Raw genomic sequence first — 23,941 nt, 5'->3', positions numbered from 1 at the left:
GTGTTGGGTCCTGTTGAAGTCGCCTGGTTGTAAATGCTCCTCGCTGTAACACTGCTGCTCCTCTTGCAATCCTTAGAACTGGAGATCGTTTCATCGAAGAGAAATCCCTCCTGCAGGCTGTCCGCTCATACGTCTTCTTTTCACAACTGAGCGCTTGGCTGAGCGCATCCCAAGGTGCTGTCCCACGCAATATTCTGTACCGGTGAGTTATGTATGTGTGGTTGTTGTTTTGGAAAGGTCCCATCAGTTAATTCATTAATTTCTCTGTTTCTTGGAATCATTTCACTGTCCTGGGAGAAAAGGTTTTGTGGTGTCAGCACATTTAATCTCAATCCAAAAAGGAAACTTTTTTTTAAACTGTACTGTCATTGTAATTTATGTTTAATTTGGTCCAGGAAAATTATCCTAACGTCTTTTTCCCCTCATCTTCTGAAGGTGGAGACGCTGGAAGCAGAAAGTGTTGATTCTTTCAAAAGTAAATTAGATAGATTTATTTCAGGAAATAATATCTTGGGATACAGTATATAGAGTGGGACGCGACATGGAAATGTGACTGACAGGACGGTGGCAGGCAAAGTGGATAGACCTTGGTCTTCTTTCGTCTAGCAATTATTACGTCCTATGTTGGCTTATAGGTACCAGGACCCTGCCAGTAGCTAAGCCAAGTGACTGTCGAATGTGAGGACGTGCTGTTTAGCTGTGAGAAATATCATAGCCAAATATCAAACTGCTACTGTCCTCCATGGCATTCGTACACATGGGGCAATGAGAGGGGTACGGAGGTCACTGTATAAAGATCAAAATTGGGGAGAACCTGATCATTCCCAACTCAGGAATACCGAGGCCTGATTGAGATGCCTTATGCTCTTCACCCGAGCTCCGATCGGCCACCGTAGAACCCCAGAACTTTCTTGTCTCAGTGGTTGATTGTCTTTGCGGAGTTCATGTACTCACTGAACCATTAGAAAGGTGTTATTTTGAAATTTAAAAAAATCTGCCGCTGCATCATCCAGCGCCTCGGGACGTCCTCCCGACAGGAAAGCTGCTTATACAAATGTAATTTTTGTACTATGTTTTGTGTCTTTAGGATAAGTGCAGCAGATGAAGACATGTTGCTAAATTTTACCCAGGCTCCAGTCGAACACGTCTTCCCAGTACCCAACATAACCCACAGTCTGGCCCTGCGAGTGACTGTGCTTTCTCTGCCAAGGCAGCCCAGTTACCCACTGTTGGCTTGTAGCATTCACACTACCCTTAGCTTCTATGGGAAAAATATCCCCAGTCAAGAGAAGGACACATTTCAACCCCCGATTGCTAAGGAACGCGATCGCTGCAGTACACCGGGAGCACAACAGAAGTACACGAAGCAAACATTTACGGGTGTCCAAAACCAAGCGCTGCTGCCATCGAGTACGGTCAATGCACGAAAATGTCCTTCTGAGATCACGGGACCAAGCAAAGCTGCAAGATTATTCCTTCCATTAAACAGTGCTGATAAAGTGTCTGAAGTCAGGAATTCACAATCTAAGACCCCATGCTGTAATTGGGCAAATGCTGCTGATGCAATGAAAGTGCAGCCTTATGAAACACACGCAGTTAAGACCTTAAAGTCCTTTTCAGCGACTGATTCCAATGAAACGAGCAGCTCATCCTCTCATGTTCTTTCAGGCGAGACTAATCCTTTGATCGGGTGCTTGCTTCAGGAAAGGGAGGAAGTGATTGCTCGAATTGCCCAACAATTGAATTATTGTGATCCAAACCCTCCACTCATTGCTGGAAGCAATTTTAGTACTGTTCAAGAGCCAAGTTCAACGAGCCGAAAACTATTTCCGGGGTCATACGAAGAAGAAAGCCTGAAAAATGAGGCCCTTTGCAGCTCTGCTACCTGCACTGAAAGCAATTTACTGGACAATAGACTTGAGGAGAAGAGCAGGACCTCTTCCACCCATACCCCAGTCACCGTAAGTAGAAAGGCAAAAGCTGGCAATGAAAAAACCACTTGCCGAAAGCCACAAGCGCGAAGAAAGCTGTTCCTAGCAGACACTTTTACTGATACCAACGACACAGCCGAAACCGAGCATCTCACTGAAAGAACTGTAGGTAAACCTGATGTATTGGAATTATCACCAACTCATTACTCCTCCCTCGTTAACCGCAAATGCCCGAAAGAATCCGGGAAAGCTGTAGCAGCCGAACAAAATAAAGTCAAGTCATCGTGTACTGTTACCCTTCGTAAGGACACTGTGAACTGTACAGATATATTAGAACATTTAATTGACAGAACTTGCACCAAGAGCTGTAGGGACCGAAAGTCTAGCAATGCAGTTGCTGATTCAGACTCCCAACATGTGCGTTTGCTCCATACCCACCGCGACGTCTCGCAGCTTGATAAGGCAAGTGCATGCGATTTGGGACAATCAGACTCTTTTCACCTCAATAACACGAACCCGGTCAATTGGACAGACAATGACTTCAACAATGCAAAAAATAAACCAGCGTATACAGAATGCTTGAACACCCAGCATTCGGATCCCCAGAGCTGCCCAGAGCTCAGCCTTTCTCGATCGAAAAGCGAACGCAATAAATTGGACGTTTCCAGCAGTCTGTACATCGGCACGTTGAGGCCGATCGTTAACGAAACTGTCACATCCAAAACCGACCAAGATAGAGCCGACCTGGAGACCCAGACTCGTAGCTCGACACAAAGCACGTGCAGTTCAACTGTGCCAAGAAAACTCAACGGAGACTGTAAGGAAAAGCGCGGAGAATCCCAGATTCAAAATGTAAGGGTTTTTTTTTGATAGTGTGATTTTATTAGTCAAAAATTAAAGCATTTAATTTGCTATCGTATCAAGAAATAATGTAGATTATTATTATCACCCAGACTGTTCCAGGCTGGTTAACGGGGTGGTTGTTGAGTGTCGGTGAAAACGTTGCTTGAAAAGGTTTGACTGAATAGTCCAAAGTGTACACTCATCTCTGCTGTGAGTTGCCACATAGATGTCCACCTCCCCAGGTTGCATTTGGATCTGGCCATCACCTTTTCTTATGATATTTCAAACAATCACAACAACAATAACTTGCATTTATTTGACCCCTTTCACGCGGGATAGCGTCCCGGAGCACTAAAAAAAGGGCTCATGCGTTTGAGGAAAAGCTGGCTAGATTAAATACCGTGGAACTCGACAAGATGGTTGCTGTTAACCTTAGGGGCAGTCACTCCATCTGACAATGAGCTGACAGTTTGCCACTGATTTACATGTGGCAGTTTTGCTAGGTGTAATGAGACTGATAAGAGTCTTGATATAAGTCCTATGCTTTTGGCCTCTAACCAAGCACTGTGTGTGTTCAAATGTTGTTGTGGATTTCATTCCCAGTTGCTCCCACTTCTCATAATCCATAAAGTAGAAAGAAAGACCTAACCGACAAAGTTTACAGAATACTTTCTGCTTGCATGAAAATACACATGTGTTCGCCTGCCTCACTCGTCCTCTGAGAATTGAGGTCCACCATGTGGTTTGGCCAATATTCCCAAAACCCTGTTGCAGCACATCTCCTGAAACGAGACGCCGGCTGAACAATATTATCCTGCAGGCTAATTTGTTTCTTGCGTGAAATCCAAGAACAAATCAACTTTGTTGTCAAACTGCATGACTTGACTCCCATTATCCTGCTTGGGCTAGTAGTCGTGATGCCTGAGTCAGAATGGTGGCAAAGCTTTGAAAGAGATGTAAATCTAACCATTTGCAAGGTGGGATGAATAAGATCATTCGTACGCTGGGTGGCTGGGTTGTTTGATGTCTGTGACGTAGAACAGGGCGAGTCAAGAAAAAAAGATTTGGAAGATGATTTATACTGCGGCAAGGAGCAGCTGAAGATGCCTTAATTGGGAGGTTTCGTTAAAAAACACAGATGACGCCTCAGTAAAATGGTGTGAATTTGTCTGTGAAATTCACTGCGTAGTGTACATCCAGCATATTCACTTAAAAAAAACTAGACACTTGTTGGTTTTAGCTATTCTCATGCGGTACCACATGACCTTCTACTACCCCATCAAGGACGAAACTAATTCCACGTAGCGCTGTTCAGTTTTGTGGGTTTGCTCTCTTCCCTACCCCCTTCCCCGCAGCATTCAGTCACAAGCTTTGGAGAATCAACAGAGCTTTTTTTTTCCCCAAAAAAAAAAAACAATGCCATGTCTGTGCGTGGCCTTTGGCTGGCTATAATTTTACTCTGATTTCTGAAGGGAGAAAGGTCCTCAGATGTGTATTGAATGGCACACTATCTGGGCAGCGTTGCTTAAAGACGAAAACAAAATGTATGTTTCTGATACAGTGGTTAAATATGAATCCAGTTGCTCTGGGTGAAACCAGCACAGACTGTCCATTGTATTTCATCTTCTGACTAAATCTCGCAACGTTTTCGGTCCTATCTGAAATGGGACGCTGTTTATCAGTCGTCGAGACCGTATTCCTTCTGACGATTGCCACAAATCCGTTCACGATTTACTTCTACTGTCTTCAAAGTTTGAGTCTGAATCACTACCCGATTTCTTACTCCGCAGTGACTGTCCTGCTTCACCAAGTCCTGCCAATGAGCCCCAAGCTGATTAGCACCTCCATCGACTGGTGCGATCCGATTCCGCTTGGCTCAGTAACCAAATTACCGAGTCCGCCGCTTTGAATCAAATCAGCTTAGTTTGGTCCTGTTGTTTTCTAGCTCCAGAACAATCTAATAAAGAAGTACTCGACTAATGAAAACCTCAAGATTATGACAGAGTACTTTGATCAGCTTTTTGCATATTATGCATTTTTCAAGTCATTTCTATACATATATATATATATATACGTGTATATATAAATAATCTTGTCCTGATTAATTAGACAAAATGCTGTCCTCTTACTTTGTATTGATTTCTTAAATTAAAGAAAGCTCGAGAGAAATAGTACATCTTTATTCTTCCAGAAAATTGTATCAAAATCTCCTCTGAAGCCTTGTGGTAATGTTTGGAAGAAGCAAATTCGACGATCATTAGATGGGATTTCCACCAAAGTTTTTCACCCATGCACTGGATTACCCTTACTTTCAAGCCCTGTAAGTAGCATTAAGAATTTAAAGATTAACCAGGCATTCTACATTTAGACGTGTGTATTGTGAGGATTTTTTTTATTTCAGGCATTGTAAAGAAGGTCCAGGGTTCTTAAACATAATTACCTCGAAGCCTGCTTTTAAAATCTTCTGTCATTAAAGTTAATCACATGGAAATGATTATTTTACAACGGTTCAAAGCAACCACATAAGGACGAGGTTATCCTTGTCCCAGATTTCCTATGTAACTCCCTTCAATTCCTAATTTGTACAGGTTTGAATATCAGTTTTGCGCCTTGAAAACTCAACATAAAATGTATAATCTCCCATTTATTACAAATATTTTCTCGGTTGTTAAACAAAATATTTAATATTTAATAAATATTTAATATTACCAAAATATTTGTTGAACAAGTCTTTTATTCACATAATTTCAATCGATTGGAATCTTTTGAGCCTTGTGAAATGTGTATAACACAGTTCTACACTTAAGGTAGAAAACTGTAATGAAAGATGTAAAGGCTTTTGAGTCCAGTGCTGTATAGTAACCTGATCAGATATTTCTCAGATATTCTCCCTACTAAATTACATTGCATTTCTCTTCACAGAGCTAGAATTTTCTGCATTTCGAGTTTATTAAAAGGGAGTTGGGGGAACTGGATGTTGACATTAAATAACTAATGCCCTTGTGGAAAATCTTTTTGAAGTATATTTATCATAATTTTTGCAGACCGTTATAAAGTTGCTCATTTGTGAGTCATAGGGGCATGCATTGTTGTTCATCCAAGCACCAAAAGCTGGATGTTACTCATACTTGCGTCCACTTTGTTGGCCTATAAAACGTATCCTCTTACTGCTTCCTTTGTTTTGCTCGTTAAAGTTGACTGACTTCACTCTAAATGTCAGAGAGAAAAACAACCTTTTGCCTAGATGCAATGCTTGCCAGTGTTTATAGTACTGCTGCTCATGAGGACTTGAGGATGGCTCCGTTTCCAGGTTCCTGACTGCAATGATTTCATCTGGAGCTGACGTTACAGTAGATTAATTCCTTTCGATACAGCAGAGCCCATTAGCATGTTGTGTCGATGTACGTGTGACCTCTGGTGGCAGAAACCAACTGCATCAATCATTTCAGCTGCAAAGGAACATTTATTTTTCTACTAGACCGCCCCCCTCCCCAATTTGATCACTCAATCCACGACTTTTTTCTGAACACTTCTGTGCACAATTGGCTACCTCGTTTCTCCCACAAAATATACAGTCAATCCACTCCAATATATTCTGTGAAGGGCGTTGAGACGTCTCGAAGACGTGATAAGGCGCTATCTCAAATCCAAGGATTATTATTTTAAAAAATATCTCCCCCGCTCAGAACAGTGGATTTAAATGGATGAACAGCAATATTTCCACCCTCGTAGCTCCCAAAACAAGATCCATAGATCATTAAGTATGATTGATCATCATATCTGTGGGTTTGGGAGCAGACTTTGTTTTTAGACATTCGGATTTCTAGTCAGTGTTGTCTATAATAATAATAATCCTTTGGATTTGATATAGCGCTTTTCACGTCTTCTCGACACCTCAAAGCGCTTCACAGAATAGACTGTAAAATGAATTGACTGTATATTTGTGGGCGAAATGCGACAGCACAGAAGTGTCCCACAAAAAAAGTCATGGATTGAAATGACCAATTTATTATTTATTATATAAATTATGTATTACATAAATATTTATTGCATAAATAAATGTATTATATAATAAATACATTTATTATATAAATATCTACCAGTCATTTGAGGTGTGTATGATCTGTGCTTTAATTCTGGCTGTTACAATGAGAGAGTGAATTTACTTCTGATCAGTGTGAATAATTTGGTGCAAATGAAGTAAATAACATTTTTGTTGTTTTTGTTGTTACACTCAGGTTCCACCTAGAAAAAAACAATCTGGTTATTTTGACCTGGATGCTTCATTGCAAAGACTAAAAGGAGTAGCTTTTAGAAGGTATTTCAATTTTATTTTCTGTCACTTTTTTTAAAAAACGTGAAATAACTTTTAGTATGCAAGTGGGGAACTTATTTGATGGAGCATTTAAACTAAGTAATAAAGGATATTGAATTATTACGAGGCATCAGAAAAGCAATTCAACCACTTTAGTCTAGTTATACAATCTGAACCGGGCGCAATATTGATGCCACTGCAAATTCTATAATTCAGCTCGTAAGTGCATGATCCTAGATTGAAGCAAGACTTTGTTAGCACCAGGTATCTATCCCTTCTTAAGTCTGCAATTGGTTAAAGCAAATTAATTTGCCTGTTCAGAGAATTTGGAAGGAAGTTTTAAGAACACTGTTAATTTCAAAATGATTATTTATTTGTGTATATATATTTACAGTCTTACTCTTTTAAGTCTGATTGCTACAGCTATTTAGTTAGCTTGTTTTCAATTCACTATGTTTTTTTAACCTAATAATGTTGGAATTAATGCAACAACGTACAATTTTGAATATTGTAAATTATACTCATTGCGGTTTATACTCATTATACTTATTCATTGATGAACCGTACCATTATGTGTCATCGGCTAAGTTTTGCAAATTGTTTTAATAAATATTTGCTTTGGAAATGTTATCCCTCATTTAACGGCCTGTTGTTTTTCGTGTGGAAAATCTAAGACACTTGTGCCAATCTCTTTATTTCTCTCTATAGTCCGAGAGCGTATCTAAAACCAGAGAATGATGCTGATCAAAGGAAACAGCTCCTGAGTATCAGTGCCCCACCAGCAACTAGTCTCAGTCTTCTTGGAAACTTTGAGGTACGAATCAGTAATTCATTTCAGGCATGTCTTTTTAAAAAAAAGAATTTAAGGCCACTTCATTTGTATATTTTAGTAACATTGAATACTATCCTTGCTACAGAGTCATTGTTTATTTCAACACCATTCAACGTGTTTCGCCAGATATTTTATGTCCTATTTTTTGTAGTTAGTAAAAAAAACACACACACACAGCAGCTGTTACTGATAGATCTTATACTTGTTCGATCTAAGTTGTGCTTCCGCTAGAATGGTTGTGGCTTTGGGGAAGATTTCCATGGTGGTGGATTGGAATTGTGACTAAAGTTCCAGATTTTTACTTTAAATTGAACTAAACTCACACTTCGCTGTATGTAGAAGTGTTAACCTCACCCTCCCGTTTCCTTCATCACTTGAACAATTGACATTTTACTTTCACAAGGCAAGATGGATTCTCCATTAGAATATAATTTAGGGCCTAATTGTGTAAGATGATTGCTTATAACACCCCATTGCCGTAGATCTCAAAATACCAGGACAACAATTAAAGGAATGAAAACATCTTAGCAAACCTCTATAGAACCTGATTGGTCAGTGTTCCAGTAAGTGATTAGGTTTGCTTTATCCTCTTTCGGTTCCTGATAAATAAGACAGGCTATTCCAATTAGCAGATTGTCAAGAGCTCAGTTTTTGAAAGGATCTGCCATGCAAGTGCATAAGCAACTGGAAATAGCTCGCCTGCTCCACCTTTCAGTGTTAACCTGTTCTGCCATATGGATGTAAGTATCAAAGGGAAGAAAGTCCATCTTTCAGGGGGAAAAAAGTTTTAAAAGAAAAATTGCAAGTAGATCTGCAACAACAACTTGCATTTATACCACGCAGGGTAGAGCGCTTCACAGTGGCAGAGCTCCACGCCAAGCCGGGGGTAGGGAGGAGGTGACCGTAAACCCGGTCGAAGAGGAAGATCTTTAGTCGTGATCTAAAAGAGGGGAAGGAGGGGGGGCAAGGCGGAGGGACTGAGGGAAAGAGTTCAAAGCTTCGAGAGATCATTCAGTCTTTGGATCGCAAAGCAAATGTCCAACTTAGCTTCTGAGGCTTTTGCTTTAAAATGTTCCCATTTAGGAAACTAGAATTAGCAAACATTGTAATGCTGTATGTAGTAAGTTACATTGAATGGATATTATACAGAATGTTTAGCTGTTCAAAATAGGTTTACATTTTTATGCATCGATACTGTGCTTTTGAGCACTGGTAACACATTTTCTAGCATTCTCTCTCTTCCCCCCACCCCCACCCAATACTTTTATTAGAAAATCAAATTACTTTTCTCATGTGTAAAGTACAAGTGTATGCCTAATGTGGTGAAATTGATTTTTAAAAAGAAAATGACTATATGTCATGGATTTTTTACTGGAGTGGCCATTTAAATTTGCAAGCCTGAAAAACTGAAGCTGCTTTTTAGGGGGATTAATATACTGTGCATATTGCAACCTATTGTGCATATGTCTGTGTGTATATAAAATCTACAGTTGGAAAACTAACTATATTTCGACTTGTTGCTGTTTGATTTGCAATATTTTGAACTATCTGGCCTCAGTGAGTTTACAAATCCAATAATATATAATTAATAAACGCATACACGTTTTTTTTCAGGCAGTCTTGGGAGAATACATTTAAATGGAAGTTTTTTTTAAGGCTAATAATTTATGAACTCTCTTGTGTTGCAGCCTACTTTTCGTAGCCATTAATCGGTCCACAGCATATCAAGTTGAAGGAATATACTTTTTAAATTAAAGCCCCAGATTGTGGATCTGAATCTTTCTAACTGAGTTGTGTTAAATACAGTACTGATCTAACTAGCAATGCGTAATTGCTGGGGAGTTGTGAATACAGTCTAAATGAAGTAAGATATGTGGCGAAACGAGAGGGAAACGATATTAAAAGAGCTGTCATGATGTAGTACAACGACGGAACAGGCTGAATGGTCTCTTCCCGGTCCTATTGATCAGCAAAAATACATCGCGTTTTCGGCCGACAATTTGCTGGATGGTTGTGTGTAAAGGGACCGTATTTTGACGGCTGACGGAAAGAGTGCGCAATTCCAGCCGAGCGTGACTAACCTTGCTGTGTTTAAATGTTCTCAGGAATCCGTCCTGAATTTCCGCTTGGAACCTTTGGGAAGCATCGATGGTTTCACTGCTGAAGTGGGAGCGAGTGGCACATTCTGTCCCAGCCACCTGACTCTCCCAGTCGAAGTGTCATTCTACAGTGTATCTGATGATAATGCGCCATCACCCTACATGGTATGTGTTTTTACACATTCCAGTAGTTAAAAGACCTGTGATCAAGATCATGCTGTAGCAGTAATTGGTTAGGACACACATATCTCTTGAGACAACTACTGGTAAATCATTTATCTGCTTATTTGTTAAAATTTGGGCTCCGTATTGGTACTTTAAAAGTACACTTCCTAACCAATAAAAGGGTTTTAAAAAGAATTATTGAAAAAAAATTGGGAGTGGCTCAATCCACGACTGTTTGTGAGACGCTGCTGTGAGCAATTGCCTGCCGAGTTGCGCCCACAAAATACACAGTCAATCCACTTTACAATATATTCTGTGATGCGCTTTGAGACGTCTCAATGACGTGTTAAGGCGCTATGTCAAATGCAGGTGTTATTATTAATAGCAGTAACCTACAATTCAAAATGACTTGCTCTGAATTTAGAATTGTTTCTTTGTAGGGTTTGATTAACTTGGAATCCTTGGGGAAAAGAGGCTATCGAGTACCTCCATCAGGAACAATACAAGTGGTAAGTGTAGACTTTATTCTAAATCGTAAGGTGCTTGCATTCAGAAAATAATGATCTTTAACTTTTGGTATAACAGCTTTCACATCAGGAGGATATCTGAAAGCACTTCACGGAATATACTGTGAAGTTGAGTGACTGTGAATTTTGTGGGCGAACATGCAGCCAATTTGTGCACAGCAGTGTCTCACAAACAGCCATTAAGTGAATGGCCAATTTTATCTGGGGGTATTCTTGGCCAGGACACTGGGAGAGAGACTTCCTTCTGTTTTCAAATAGCGCAATGAGATCTCTTAACATCCACATGAACAAGCAGATGGGACCTCGGTTTAATGTCTTATCTGAACGCATCCAATCTAAATGATGAGATCTTCCTCATCATTCATTGAGGAAAAGATGTCATCATTTCCTCACCTGAATGATGTGCACAATCTTCCTGGAGGGATGCACTCTGCTTTACCTAATTCTAGAAAATGATGGTGCATGTCATGAGATGGGTTGGATTCTGAGTGCTATTTCAGTGTTGCTGATTAGCCATTCACTGACCTGCTTACGCAATTTATCATACGTAACTATATAGTGTTCAGGATTAGGAACTTTGGCTGAATTCTCCCCTCCGTAGACTCGGAATACATTAAAAGATAACTAGTGAAATCTCCTCAACATTATACAGTGACACTGGTTGCTTTTGCACGTCAGTGAATCATTAATCCGTGTAGTACAACACTGAAATAGCACGGATCAAGGATTGGGCCGACTTGTTCTTTTATCAGTCGCTAGAGCTATTAAGTAACCCACTCTTATCTGGTTTATTGCTGATAAATAAATGTAAATCATTTTCCAGACCTTATTCAACCCAAACAAGACAGTGGTTAAGATGTTTGTTGTGATCTATGACTTGAGAGACATGCCAGCCAATTACCAGACATTCCTACGACAGCGGACTTTTTCTGTTCCTGTGAAACGTGAACCTGTTGGACACGCCAATAAAGAAAACGTCATCCAGACTGAAGAAAGGATACTTCGCTACCTCATACATTTGAGGTAACCACAAACACAGAATAAATACATCTACGTTAATTAATCGCGGCCAGTAATAGGATTTAAAGAAAAGAAAAAAAATTGTTGATATGAACAAGTATATTCTCATTCTGGAGAAAATTTCCATTAGTTGTGTTGTAATAGCCCTAAGTATATTTTGTAAACCTTTGTATTTTCTAATTGTATTATTGAATATGGAGCAGTAAAGTCCTATGGCAAAAGAAGGGGCACTCAAAACTTGGTTGTAACCTCTACCTTGTTATTCTGATGCTGTGTTTGCCCTTAAACCGTAACATGGCACAGGAAAAACAATATTCATCTGGCCCAGAGTGGAAATGGAAGGACTTTTAAGTAAACTGTACGACTCCAAATGGAATTGTGTAAATATGTCATTAGCACTCCGCTAAGCCAGATCGGATCCTGTCTGGAAACGGCGACTGAAATAACAACAGCTCAAGCTACCTGATTGCAACCAAGATTGATGTGCATGATGCATTATGCTATACACAGGGTAACCCATTATTAAGTGCTTCACTGTGGCACGAGTTTAAGACTCCTTTGAACCTGAGGTTACCAGGAATACAGTATGTTCTGGCGCAGGAAGCCGGCTGGATGCTCTGTGGTGAAAGTGATATTTCATTTACAATAAGAATTTTTCGTATCGTGAACGTTATCCTGAACATAGCATCAGCACTAATTAAACTAGCAACTTTTAAACCCCTGATTATTCCAAAAGGCATTATCTGTGCCCCAACTGTTGCCTCTGTCGTACCCCTTGTTAAAACGGTTGGCGCCCGTTCTCTCAGGCTCTTTGAGGTGGTCTTTGACGTGGAAGGCACTCTGTAAATGTAGGTGGGTGTTGAATGGTTTGACGAGCATCAGTGGACACAAATGCCCTTTGTCACGTCATGATGTTCCACCCATTGACATCACAAGTGCCAGTGCCAGTGCCTGAGGGAGATTGCAGCTTTGTGATGTGGTTGAAAAGAAAAGGAAATTGTATCCACAAAATACACAGTCCATTTGTAATACAACAACAACTTGCACTTATATACCTCCCTCCACGCAGGGCAGTGTCTCGGAGCGCTCAACATTGGCGGAGCCTGACTCCGAGCTGGAGGTGGGGGAGGTGGCATATATATAATTTATATATAGAATATATTGTGTTAAGCACTTTGAGGCATCTCAACCACATGATCAGGCGCTATATCAAATGCAAGGATTATTATTATTATAAATAATGGGACTGTTATATTTTCTAGGTTCCAGAGCTCAAAATCTGGAAAGATCTACCTCCACAGAGATGTCAGACTCCTTTTTTCTCGAAAGTCTATGGAAGTTGACAGTGGTGCCGCGTACGAGTTAAAATCTTACACAGAAGTTCCAACAAACCCTCATTTCTCACCACGATGTTAACCCTTTGTATTCTTAAGGACTTTTTTGATTTTTGTTTTTATTTTTTTTCCCCTCTGGAGAATGACACATGAGGGCTCGGCTAATTAACGGGAATAAAGTAATGCACAATACATTAATTGTGAGAAATGATTGGTACTAGTCTTTTAGAACCCCAGCACCTAATAGACGGTGGACCAGCTTTGTCTTTTAAGTGTTTTAAATAAACTCCCTTGTACTTCAAGCAAAACAGTAGACTGGAATGAGAACCATGATGTCCTATTATTATCTGTACTGTTACGACGGAAGTCACAAACCACTTTATTGGATGTGTTGCAATAGTAAAAACAAAACAGAAGTAGTTTAGTGTTTTAAACTTATTTTATTTGTTTTTTTATTTAATATTTAAATTAATGTTTCACTTATTGCACAGGTAAATTTGTCCTGTTTTAGTGTTATAATGTAGCATAAAGTTCTCTATGTAAAATCATACTCTGTATTTTTGACATGAATAATACACAAATATACAAAATATATGTAAACCTTTGTCTTGTCTTATCAGTTGATCCGTGTAAAGGAACATGAATATTTTTTTCACTAATATGCATGTCACCCTGTTACAATCATCAATCTATCATTCTTCTCCCTCTTCCTAGTACTCTGTCCCTGCTTCCTCAGCGTATTTGAGGATATTGTTGTGGGTTTATTCCATCCCATCAAGTATCTTTCCTTTTGTATTCAGGTCCGGGCCGGGGATATCTATTTTTCAAGCCCGAGGAGCCCCATCTTATCTCGTTTCGACCACAAAATATACAGTCACTATTTGAAAGACGCAATATGAATGTACACTTATATGGCATTGTATTTGTAAAACTGCTCCAGTCAGGATTGGAATAATAATCCTTGCATTTGATACAGCACCTTCTCACATCATCGCGACGTCTCAAAAGGGTTTCGCAGCATATACTGTAAAGTGTAGTGACTGTATTTCGTATTTCTAAGGATTTGCCCCTTAGAAGATTCACGAGGGCTTTATATCAATTCCCAATTGGCCGAAAGGGCGGCGGAAGCCGATTCGATAACAACGTTCGGGACAGTGATCTCGGGGTGGACGAGTTTGCAGGGGCTCTGATGGGGGGAGAGAGCGCGCGGGGGGGGGGTGGGGGGGGCGGTTAGGGACCAGTTTGGGACGCCACGGCCCGAACGGCCTCCTTCCGGCCCTGGACGGTTCTAACGATGACGCAGCGACAGGCGGTCAAAATAGTGCGGTCTCCTGTCTTGAGTTGTCCCGACGACAGTTAATGTATGTGTTGATGATGATGGGGTGGGATGGACGTGTGGATGTGTGTGTGTGGGGGGAGGGCCGGTGAACTACAACTCCCAGAATGCCACGCCCGGCCGCCGCGGGGGCGTGACGTCGGCGCCGCGTGTCGTCACCGCCGCCGCGGGGGCGTGACGTCACCGCCGCAGCGGTCGTCGCCGGTCGTCGTCGTCCCCCCCCCCCGAAAAAAAATCAAAATTTGAAAACTTTGACCGTTTAACGGTCGCCCCCCACTCCCTTCCACACTCCCTCTGCCTCTCTCTCTCCCTTCCCCCCCCCCCCGTCTCTAACCCTCTTCCTCAGGACAAAATGACGACGACGATGAGTCGGGTCGGGTCGGTTCGGGGGGCAGTCCCGGGGCGACATCCCCCGCGTGTGTGAGGAGCCAAAGGTCCGGGTATTTTTTTCCCCCCCTCCCCTGGAAGCGGGTGACGTGTTCAGCGCGGAGCCATCTTGGTGGGCGGGAGGAGGGAGAAGAGAGAGAGAGAGAGAGACAGACAGACACACACACACCACATTTAGGAGAAGGGGGGGGTGAGAAAGGAAAAGGAACCGCCGCCAAAGGACGGCCTGACCCACCTCGCTAGAACCAGGGACGCAGGAGTAGGAGAGCCCCCTCTCCTCCCCCCCCACCCCCACCCCCACTCACTCAACACACGCACATAACACCACCCCCGAAGGCCCGAGGCAGAGGCGCCCAGTCAGCTCGCGAGGACAACTAAAGGCCTGAGTTTGCTTTTGTCCGTCCCCTCCCCCCCCCCAACACCCCCTCTCCTCCTCCTCCTCTCCCGGTCCCCCCACACCCCCACTCTCGTCTCCCTTTTTTTTTCTCTCCTCGCTCGCTCGGTTCGCGACCATGTCGGTGAAATTGGAAGAGGTGCAGAGGCCCGACGAGCAGCCCTCGGCTGAGGAGCAGCAGGTAATAACCCCCCCACCACCCACCCACCCCAGAGAGAGGGAGAGGAGGGGGCGAGTTATATCGGCCAAAAGGGCGCAGGCCCCAGGCGTTGGGTTGTGTCGTGTCGTGTTGGGGGAAACGCGCGGGTGTCGGGTTTCCCGCCGAGTAAGAGTCGGGACTGGATAATTCTTGACTGGGAGACAGGAGAGGAGAGGAGAGAGAGAGAGAGTGTGTGTGTGTCCCTATCCGTTTTAATTTGCAAAAAAAAATCACACGGCGGCCCCGTCCCCATAACCCGGTTGGGTTGTGTTGCACCGCCGTTCCCCGCAAATGGTTGTCGCCGTTTTGAGGATCGGATTCCGGGAGACCCGGAATGGGGCTCTGTCGGTGCATTTTTGCTGCCGCGCGGCGCGTGTTCTGTCGAGCGGGGGATCTGTCGCCTCTCTGTGTGTGTGTGTGTGGGGGGGGGGGGGGGAGGGGGGGGGTTTCATGGCGATGCCACCAGTCTGTTGCCCACAGAACAATGGGCCAGTGTTCGGGGGGGGGGGGGGAGATACTGCAGAAGTGCTGCTGCTGCTGCGTACAGCCGCCCCCCTGCAGCAGGGCTGGACTCCTCCCTGATCGGGGGGGGGGGGAGGGAGGGGGGAGACTCTGTAACGCGCAGCACTGCGTGTGGACTCATCCTAAGATTTTCTTCCGTAATCCACTGATCTCTCGTCCGGGAGTGCGTTTGTATATTGGTTCGGGATCCGTTTTGCTTTGCAAACACTGGTACCTACTGTCTGTCGTCTCGTGTTGCTGTTTGGATTTTTATTTGGGGGGGGGGGGGGGGGGGGGGGTTTCTCGCATTTTACCGGAGGCGTATCTCCCAATACCGGCGAAGGTTTGGTTTTTATTTGATAACGTTTTCCGGAGAACTGATACCCCCAATGCGGGGATTGCTCTGCTCACCGTCCACCCATATTTGAGGAATTGCATCCTGCGGTGCTTTGGCATCGACAATCTTTAGGAATGTAATTAATAGCGATGACATCGTTTGCATCGGTAGAATCAATAGTTAGAATTAGAAGATATTATTCGATAAATGCTGTTTAAAACGTTTGGATTTTTAAATGATCGATGCTGACTGCAGAGCAATATTCAGGATACAGGAATGGAGATGACGTGTAAATCTTGTGCATATAAATACAATCGTCAGTAATTGTCTTCATTTTTAACCCTCTTCCCAAATTATGTGCAAGAAATGAGTACCTTGGTTGAAGGATTAAAGCATCAGTTCAAATCTCTGATCAGTAAATATTTGTGATCGAAACACCGTAATTTTCTTCAGAAATGTACGTCTGCTTGTTAATGGAAGATCCGCGTTTAATTCGCATTTGGTTCACCCATCTCGTTCCTGATCTCTCGTGGAATCTAGCAAAAAAAATGTACAAATGAAACGTGGTGTTCCTTTAAGTCGTCTTATCTGACATACAGTGTGAACACCTAACCCTTGTGATTCAATTGTGGTGGACCTGCGCCTTGGCTCCAGGTGCACTTCGGTCTGCGCCTCTTCAGAAGAACATGAAATGTTCAGTGCAAACCATTTATGGGGCAGCACGAAGAGCAATTGTTGATTTTGAAACGTTTGTTTTTGCCATTTCCCTGAAGCACTAAGTCGGGGCGTGTTTTTTTTTAAAAGGAGATTGGGTAACGTATAATTTTGTTGCTTTTTTTGGACGCTCTTCTCACTCCTCAACTCACTGACTCATGTTGGAGTACATTTTCAAAGGCATTGGCTGCTTTCAGATACCTCGCCCAAGTGGGCATTCTTCATGTACGTATCAGCAGACTATAAGCTGTTGGGAGGCGTACAAAACATGATCCTCCTTGACATTCGCAATTCAGTTTCCAATTTTGTTCTTGGTATTGTTCCTAACCTTTTTTGGGGTGGGGGGTTGGTGGGGGGACATTCTCATTTATGTAGTGAAAGTGAGCTATACAAATTGTGTTGCACAATGATTGCTTTGAAATATGGGTCATAAAGGCCTATTGATTTGCAGAAGAATACCATAGCTACACTTCAGTGTGCTTAGTCACTGTACTTGTTTATAGAGCTCGGTGTAGAGGGTATGTACATGATTTCATGTTTTTTTATGCTCCTCATGGTGATTGACTAGTAGCTGCGTTTTTGCATTAACTCTCTTTGATTTTTGAAGAAGGTGCTTTGAACGTTGAACCTTTTCAATGAGTAATTCAATGATGGTACAATACCAAATTGTCAGGGGTTGTCTTATTCTCACGATTCTCATTGCTTTTGTTTTTATTTTAGGAAATGGACGACAAAGTAATCAGTCCTGAAAAAGTCGAGGAAGCAAAATTGAAGTCTAGGTATCCTAATTTGGGACAGAAGCCGAGTGGAACAGATTTTTTAAGGAAACGGCTGCAGAAGGGAGTGAGTATTTCTCGATGTAAAGTAGTTTGCTTTAATGCGGTGGAGCTTTTAATTGGTATTTTTCACATCATTGCCTTATATTCTGAACCATATAGTTAATTTTGATTTTCTCAGTGCTTTGAAAGTTCATATTCAAGTGACTTTGTTTTAAAGTGGGGGTCTGCAGATCTCTAAATACTGTGGCTGATTGGAATATGATTATGCAGTTTATGCTATACTGCTCAGAAATAGAAAATGGTTATTTTAACTACACAAACCTATACAAATTAAATAATCTGATTTGATTTGGGTAAAGTGACAAGAGGTTCTGGGTTTTCAGACCAATTGATCTAGTTTTTCTGCAATGCTAACGGTACAGTCTTCCCAATGACAATATCTAAGCAAAACGAGTCTAGAATCCCAGACACACCCACCTTCATGCTAACCTCTTCCAGCCGAATACCCTCACTAAAGAAATATTTCCTATTTTCTTTATCTAAAGGTGTTTCTCGCAAACATAAACCAAGTGCCACTTTGCCACATCTGAAACTATTTCAGGTTTATTTTATCCTATTAAGTATTTTATTTCTCTTAAGATTTTCTCTGAAACTGAAAAGCTCCAGCTTATCTTGTCATGCACAAGATCATCCCACTAACACTAAAGATCTATCTTCCTTTTTTGCACAGCATTAAACTGGATGGTCCTTTGTGTAACTAAAACCAGAACTCAACATCAGCTACATTTGCCTGCCTAAAGCAAAATCTTTAGTATGGCCTTCAGAGACTGAAACTTATTTGTTTTTTGTAATTAGGACAGCACCCTTGTTGCTTTGACTGGTCAATTAATGCACCCATGGTCTATTGACTGTTTCCTTTGCAAGTTCTATCCATCCATAACACATGTGCTTATTTTTATTTTCAATATATTTTGTGTGTTGACTTTACTTTCTCAGTGTTGAAGCTCTTAAAATTTTTCACTTCATACCTCGATCAACTGAACCCTTTAAAATGTAAATAGGATATTTCACTGGGCAAACTTTTAACGTGATTAATATTTTCATATGATTGCAAATGGTTACAGTAAATTAACCTGATACAGAAATTGAATTCTAAATTGGTTCATTACTTTACTGATTTCCCTTTTTGTGTTGTAGCAAAAGTACTTTGATTCTGGAGATTATAACATGGCTAAGGCTAAAATCAAGAACAAGCAGATACCAACTAGTGGAGCAGAAAAGAACAAAGTGACCGGGGAGCACATTCCGACTCCACAGGATCTGCCTCAGAGGAAACCTTCACTTGTTGCTAGCAAGCTGGCTGTCTGATACCTCATGTCGAATGCACAGAACTCTTGTCATTCCTCTTTCCTCTGTTAATTCCTGTGTGTTTGCTTTCTTTCCTTGCACTACTGCATCAACATGACCGACAGCTTGGCAGAATATTTCAGTGCTGTGCTGTTACTGCACGAGAGTCCTGTATGTAAAGACACTGGACTAGCCTGGGGTTTTCATAAATTTAAACCATGCACTGATGAAATGAGTCTGTTGAAAGTAGGTAGTAGTGGGCTTCAAATTTGAGTGATAACTTTTCAGATAAATGTACATAGTAACTTTAGAAGCAGTCCCCATAAGTGTAATGACATTTTAAGTATTTTACATTTTTTACTGTACTTGTGTTCCCAGTTCACTTAAACTAGCATCAAGTCAACATTCTTCAACTGGATTAGATTATGCAGCCTTCCCGTTCTGTTCTTTCCTTGCTTTATTGTATTGTGCATTAATCTGTTTATTACAAGAAATAACCCACACTGATGTTAATGGAAAAAAAGATGCATAGAGGATGTGTGAAATCTTTAGATGCTGATTCCTCAATTATTCTCAAAATAAATTGCTTTAAATCTATTTAAACTGTAGTAATAAATGGACAATATTTGTCCTCTCTGTAGCCCTCCTGGATGTAGTACTTTCATATGCTTTATAATTGTGCCTATTGCAGTTCTGAAAATGGTATTTACTTATGATTGGTAGGGTAGGGCCGTTATGTATAAAAGTCGTGATTGAAGTGTGCATGAGCATAGACTGTGCAATCACTTTGTGCCATTTTTGTAAATAAAATAGTTTTGCACAATGTGTGTTTTGCTCCTTTATTGTGTTTTAAGGTAATGGGAGATGAAGGTGTGAAGAAAGAAAAATGCGCACTGTCACATTTTCTTCTTAATTCTTGCCATGTGTTTATCGGAATGTAATTTACCTCCACAAAGCCAGATATTTACAGGCTAAGGCTGCTAACTTCCATTGATATATCATTAGTTGAATTAGATTGCTTAACTTAATGTTTTAATTAATTTGGGATGTGTGACTGATTAACAATGAGCTGCCATTGATAACCTGGTAACCATTGATCTTAAATATAAACTGATCCGATTCAGGCTTTCAGTACAGACATCATGAAGCATTTCTTTACAAGAGTGTAGTTGACTGCCGGATGGGTGGTAGAGGACAGGATGCTAGACTCATTTAAGAGCTACTTAGTGATGTAATGGAAGAGTTCTGGGTGGGTATTCCAGAAAGGTGGTAATGTATCAGTTAAGTGGGGTCTCCTTGGAGCTGAACTGGCTCCAAGGTGTCGTGTTTGGCAACAGAATGTTGGCAACAAGCCAGCCCTCTGGCAGTCTCGGTAGTCCGTTTCCTGAGTCAGTCTGGTCCGCAGTATTCCAGGGCACTGCTGATGACAGCACAGCTGGCCTGGCTCTTCGGCAGGACCTGGAAAGGCAGATGAGTCATCCCACTCAGCTCCTGATAACCCTGCAAGCCAAAGCCCTAACGGGTTGGGTGGCCCTAGCTGGGCAAGAAGTGGGAAAGCTTGCCAGACAGCAATATCGATGGTTAGCTGGTTATAGACTCCCAACAGTTACCCCAACACACACTCTGGGGTCCCCGAGCCTTGGCTGTTGGGTAAGCAGGATTTATCCCTCCAGGGAGAGAGTGTGCATTGCATTCCAACAATCTATCTCTGGGATTTCCATGTACAGGTGGGATGCACGGAAATCTCAGCTTGGGTTGGATAGTCTTAAGTCTTGAGTCTTGCCATTACCACTCTCGAACAGTCTTTCTCTCAGTTAGATCTTGCACTCCATCAGTTAGTTTCAGATCTGATCTCGAATGACGTGTTTATTTGACAATTTTCATCCTGTAAGAGAAGGCACCAATTCTTCGAAATCGTCCCATTTACACTGAGTTAACAGAAACAGCTGCACATGAGTGAAATTGCCAAACTATTTACAAAGATACGATTGTGACTAAATTCTCGTCCAGATTTTTCCTGCTGTGTGGGGAAAAGTCTGTGCAGTGCAGTAATGTTTTTTTAAAAAATTATTAGCCTGCACAGTGGTTGAGCTTGGGGGAGAAAAAGACAGTCAGGGCTGGAAGTTAAGTACAGGTGCAACATTGGAGTAGTCTATGTCTCTCATCTGACTTGCAATCACAATCTCACACTAAGCTTTTTCTCAGTTACAACTTTCAGCTGTGCAATTAGCATCTGAATGCATATTCAACCTGCAATGAGGCTACTTGAAAGGGCCAATGTTGTACAGTCAACCAGCATTGCATGGCATTGCAAGTTAACAGCAGGAGTTTTTTTTTTTAGCAAGTGAATAAATAAAAATAAAAAATGCAGTCCTTTCAATTTTGAACTTCACTTGACAGGTTAAAAATATCTACATTGGATTATGTACCATCGGCGTTTCTCCCAACAAGCTGTTACACGTACGTAGATTTCACAATTTGGTGTAGTTAATCAAGAGACTTGCCTGGGCAGCAATTAAATCCCAACCTGAAAAAGTGGATCCAGAATTTTTAAATTTGATTTTCCTTTGGAGCATTTGTTTTTCTACTGTTGCACATTTTGATAAATAGCAAGACGACTGCACACCGAATTTAAAATCTCAATGGGTAATGAAACTTTTGATTTGTTGCCTAAAATCGCACGTTAATATGAATCTCTATACGTTATTCGACATAGAGTTCTGTGATGATGCATACGTGGATACGAAGTTTCTCCAGCTCTCCCCCCCCCCCCCGCCCCCACCTTTAAACCTCGCCAGAAGACTTTTCTAGTCCACTGCACTTTTGGTCACCGCTCCCACCCCGGCCTTAGGCATCCAAGTCAGTTTTTGTGAAGCGCTTTGAGATACACTCCCAACCTGAAAAGCGCTGTGTGTATAAAAATGTACATTATTCACATACTGTGTATGTATTGCTGGGGCAATAAACTCTTTAAAAAAAGAAAGAAAAAAAAATATTTCGCTGCCTATGTGTTAAATTTGGGCTCCCTATCGGTACGTCAAAAGCATATTCCCTAACCAATAAAAAGGGTAAAAGAAACAATTGGCCACTCAATCCACGACGGGCTGCTGCGTTTCGCCCACAAAATGAAAACAAGTCAATCCACTTTTACAGCACATGTCCTTGAGAGGTCTCGACGACGCGATAAAGCGCCACATCAAAATGCACGGGTTATCATGATGACGATGACGGTGATATATCATAATACGGTATATATTATTTCCTGCGGTGGCCGAAACTAAAAGCCTATTGCACATTCGCTCCCGCTGATGGCGCTGCCTTGGTGTTTGGGGCAGCATTTCAGAATGATGTGTATATATATGTGTGTGTGTGTGTGTGTTTTTTTGACGTTTGCTTCTGTGACCCAGAGCTGCCAATGGGAGGCAGACCGAACCGTGGATTTTATTGCATGTCTCCTTTTTTTTTGCCAGAAAAGCATCTTTGCTCTCCATCGACCCTCCCCTCCCCTCCCTCCCTCCCTTCCTCCTCTTCTCTCTCTCTCTATACCCAGAATGCACAGTCTAGAGAGGCTCTCCAGTTAACACAGGTATAACATGGCGTTTGGTACCTTGGTTTGAGGAGGAGAGGGAGAGGGAGGAGAGGGAGAGGGAGGAGGGAGGGAGGGAGGGAGGCAGTGTGTTGTGTTGGATTGGATTCAGCGCTTGGCTGTGGCTGCGTAAAGGCGTTTGCAACGAATCATTCATTGACTGTTCCTCTATTCCAGGCTCATTCTTTGCAGGAGTGGTCCTGGGATTATTGAGTCCTCATTTGCACACACACAGAGAGAGAGAGAGAGAGAAGGAGAGAGAGAAGGAGAGAAGAAGAGAAGAGGAGGAGAGAATGGCAGCATCTGAGCTCTTCACCAAGGTAACATGACTTTTTGTTTCAAAAAATAATACTGTATTTATTTACTTACTTACTGACTGACTGATTGATTGATTGATTGATTGATTGATTGATTGATTGGTTGTTTGATTGATTTAACCTTGCACGATGGTGATGGTGATGATGGTTATTATTATTATTATTATTATTGCAAACCGAGCAAATAAAATAGAAACACCTTAATTAATAAATAAATAAATAAATAATACCCCCCCCCCCCCCCATCAAAAAAAAAACATTTTAAAAGAAAACAACAACAAAAAACTAAACAAACACCCATTAGCTTTTTTTTTGGGGGGGTGGAGGGGGGGGGGGGTGATGTGGGGGGGGTGGGGGGGAGGGGGTTATTAGCCTCATCTCTGAATTAATAAAATAAAGAAATGAATGAAACAACATATATGTAGATGTATATATATATATGTAAGTAAATGGTACATCCCTTTCTCGACATCCACTGCGCTTTTTTTTTCCTGCTGTTGCAATCCGATCGTATTATTGTACCACAGCACAGTAAGGGGACTGGGGAGTGATTTGCAATGGGTGGGGAGGAGAGAGAGTGGGGTGGGGGGGGTGTGGTGGGGGGGGTGTGGGGGGGGGGGGGGGGTGGGGGGGGGACAGTCAGCTGGAGGGGATCATGTCAATTTCATGGCTGTGACTGTGTCTGTGGCGAAGGCTTTCTTTTGGGGGCAAACAATGGCCAAACTGGTCCTTTGTCCAATTTCTTGTGCTGGAGATGTATTGGTGTCTGTGTGTGTGTGAGAGAGAGAGAGAGAGAGAAAGAGAGAAACACAGCACTTTTACTTTTATTCCCTCTCCTCCTCCTCATCCTCCTCTCCCACAGGGCTCTGATCTCCTCCTCTCCCCTCCTCGTAATTTTTGGTCCAAAACGTTATGTTTTAGGGGACAAGTAAATGAGCGCTTGGCAATGATAGAAGGGGTTGGGGGTTAGATAAGACT

General features: G+C 42.0%; 3 protein-coding genes across 10 annotated transcripts in view; all 3 read left to right on the top strand.

Moving 5' to 3' along the window:
- fam214a (family with sequence similarity 214 member A) overlaps nt 1–13,666 on the top strand; it is a 36,970-nt gene extending 23,304 nt beyond the window's left edge. For 5 of the 6 annotated variants that reach the window (XM_042344045.1, XM_042344044.1, XM_007906186.2 and 2 more), the window contains 9 exons: nt 77–202; nt 1,088–2,783; nt 4,966–5,094; nt 7,013–7,092; nt 7,798–7,903; nt 10,027–10,185; nt 10,626–10,694; nt 11,536–11,735; nt 12,995–13,666. In XM_042344045.1, the coding sequence (XP_042199979.1) occupies nt 77–202; nt 1,088–2,783; nt 4,966–5,094; nt 7,013–7,092; nt 7,798–7,903; nt 10,027–10,185; nt 10,626–10,694; nt 11,536–11,735; nt 12,995–13,148 (2,719 nt within the window). In that variant the 3' untranslated portion in view covers nt 13,149–13,666. Of the gene's footprint in view, nt 1–76; nt 203–1,087; nt 2,784–4,965; nt 5,095–7,012; nt 7,093–7,797; nt 7,904–8,553; nt 8,723–10,026; nt 10,186–10,625; nt 10,695–11,535; nt 11,736–12,994 lie in introns of those variants that run through there. The other variant, XM_007906214.2, reaches the window with a different exon arrangement.
- A 1,083-nt stretch (nt 13,667–14,749) lies between these two features.
- Nucleotides 14,750–19,885, top strand: arpp19a (cAMP-regulated phosphoprotein 19a). 3 transcript variants are annotated; one of them, NM_001292908.1, is given in 3 exon segments: nt 14,750–14,836; nt 17,655–17,777; nt 18,911–19,879. In NM_001292908.1, coding segments are annotated over 2 exon segments (291 nt in total). In that variant the 5' UTR covers nt 14,750–14,836; nt 17,655–17,657; the 3' UTR covers nt 19,082–19,879.
- A 2,703-nt stretch (nt 19,886–22,588) lies between these two features.
- myo5aa (myosin VAa) overlaps nt 22,589–23,941 on the top strand; it is a 56,106-nt gene continuing 54,753 nt past the window's right edge. Inside the window, exons 1-2 of the mRNA XM_042344055.1 lie at nt 22,589–22,646; nt 22,824–22,966. Coding sequence (XP_042199989.1) covers nt 22,940–22,966 — 27 coding nt within the window. The 5' untranslated portion in view covers nt 22,589–22,646; nt 22,824–22,939. The remainder of the gene's footprint in view (nt 22,647–22,823; nt 22,967–23,941) is intronic.

Source organism: Callorhinchus milii, unplaced genomic scaffold (assembly GCF_018977255.1).
Source record: "Callorhinchus milii isolate IMCB2004 unplaced genomic scaffold, IMCB_Cmil_1.0 Scaffold26, whole genome shotgun sequence".
NCBI lineage: Eukaryota > Metazoa > Chordata > Chondrichthyes > Chimaeriformes > Callorhinchidae > Callorhinchus > Callorhinchus milii.
The sequence above is the reverse complement of the archived record's forward strand: the minus strand, read 5'-3'. Positions and strand labels throughout refer to the sequence as shown.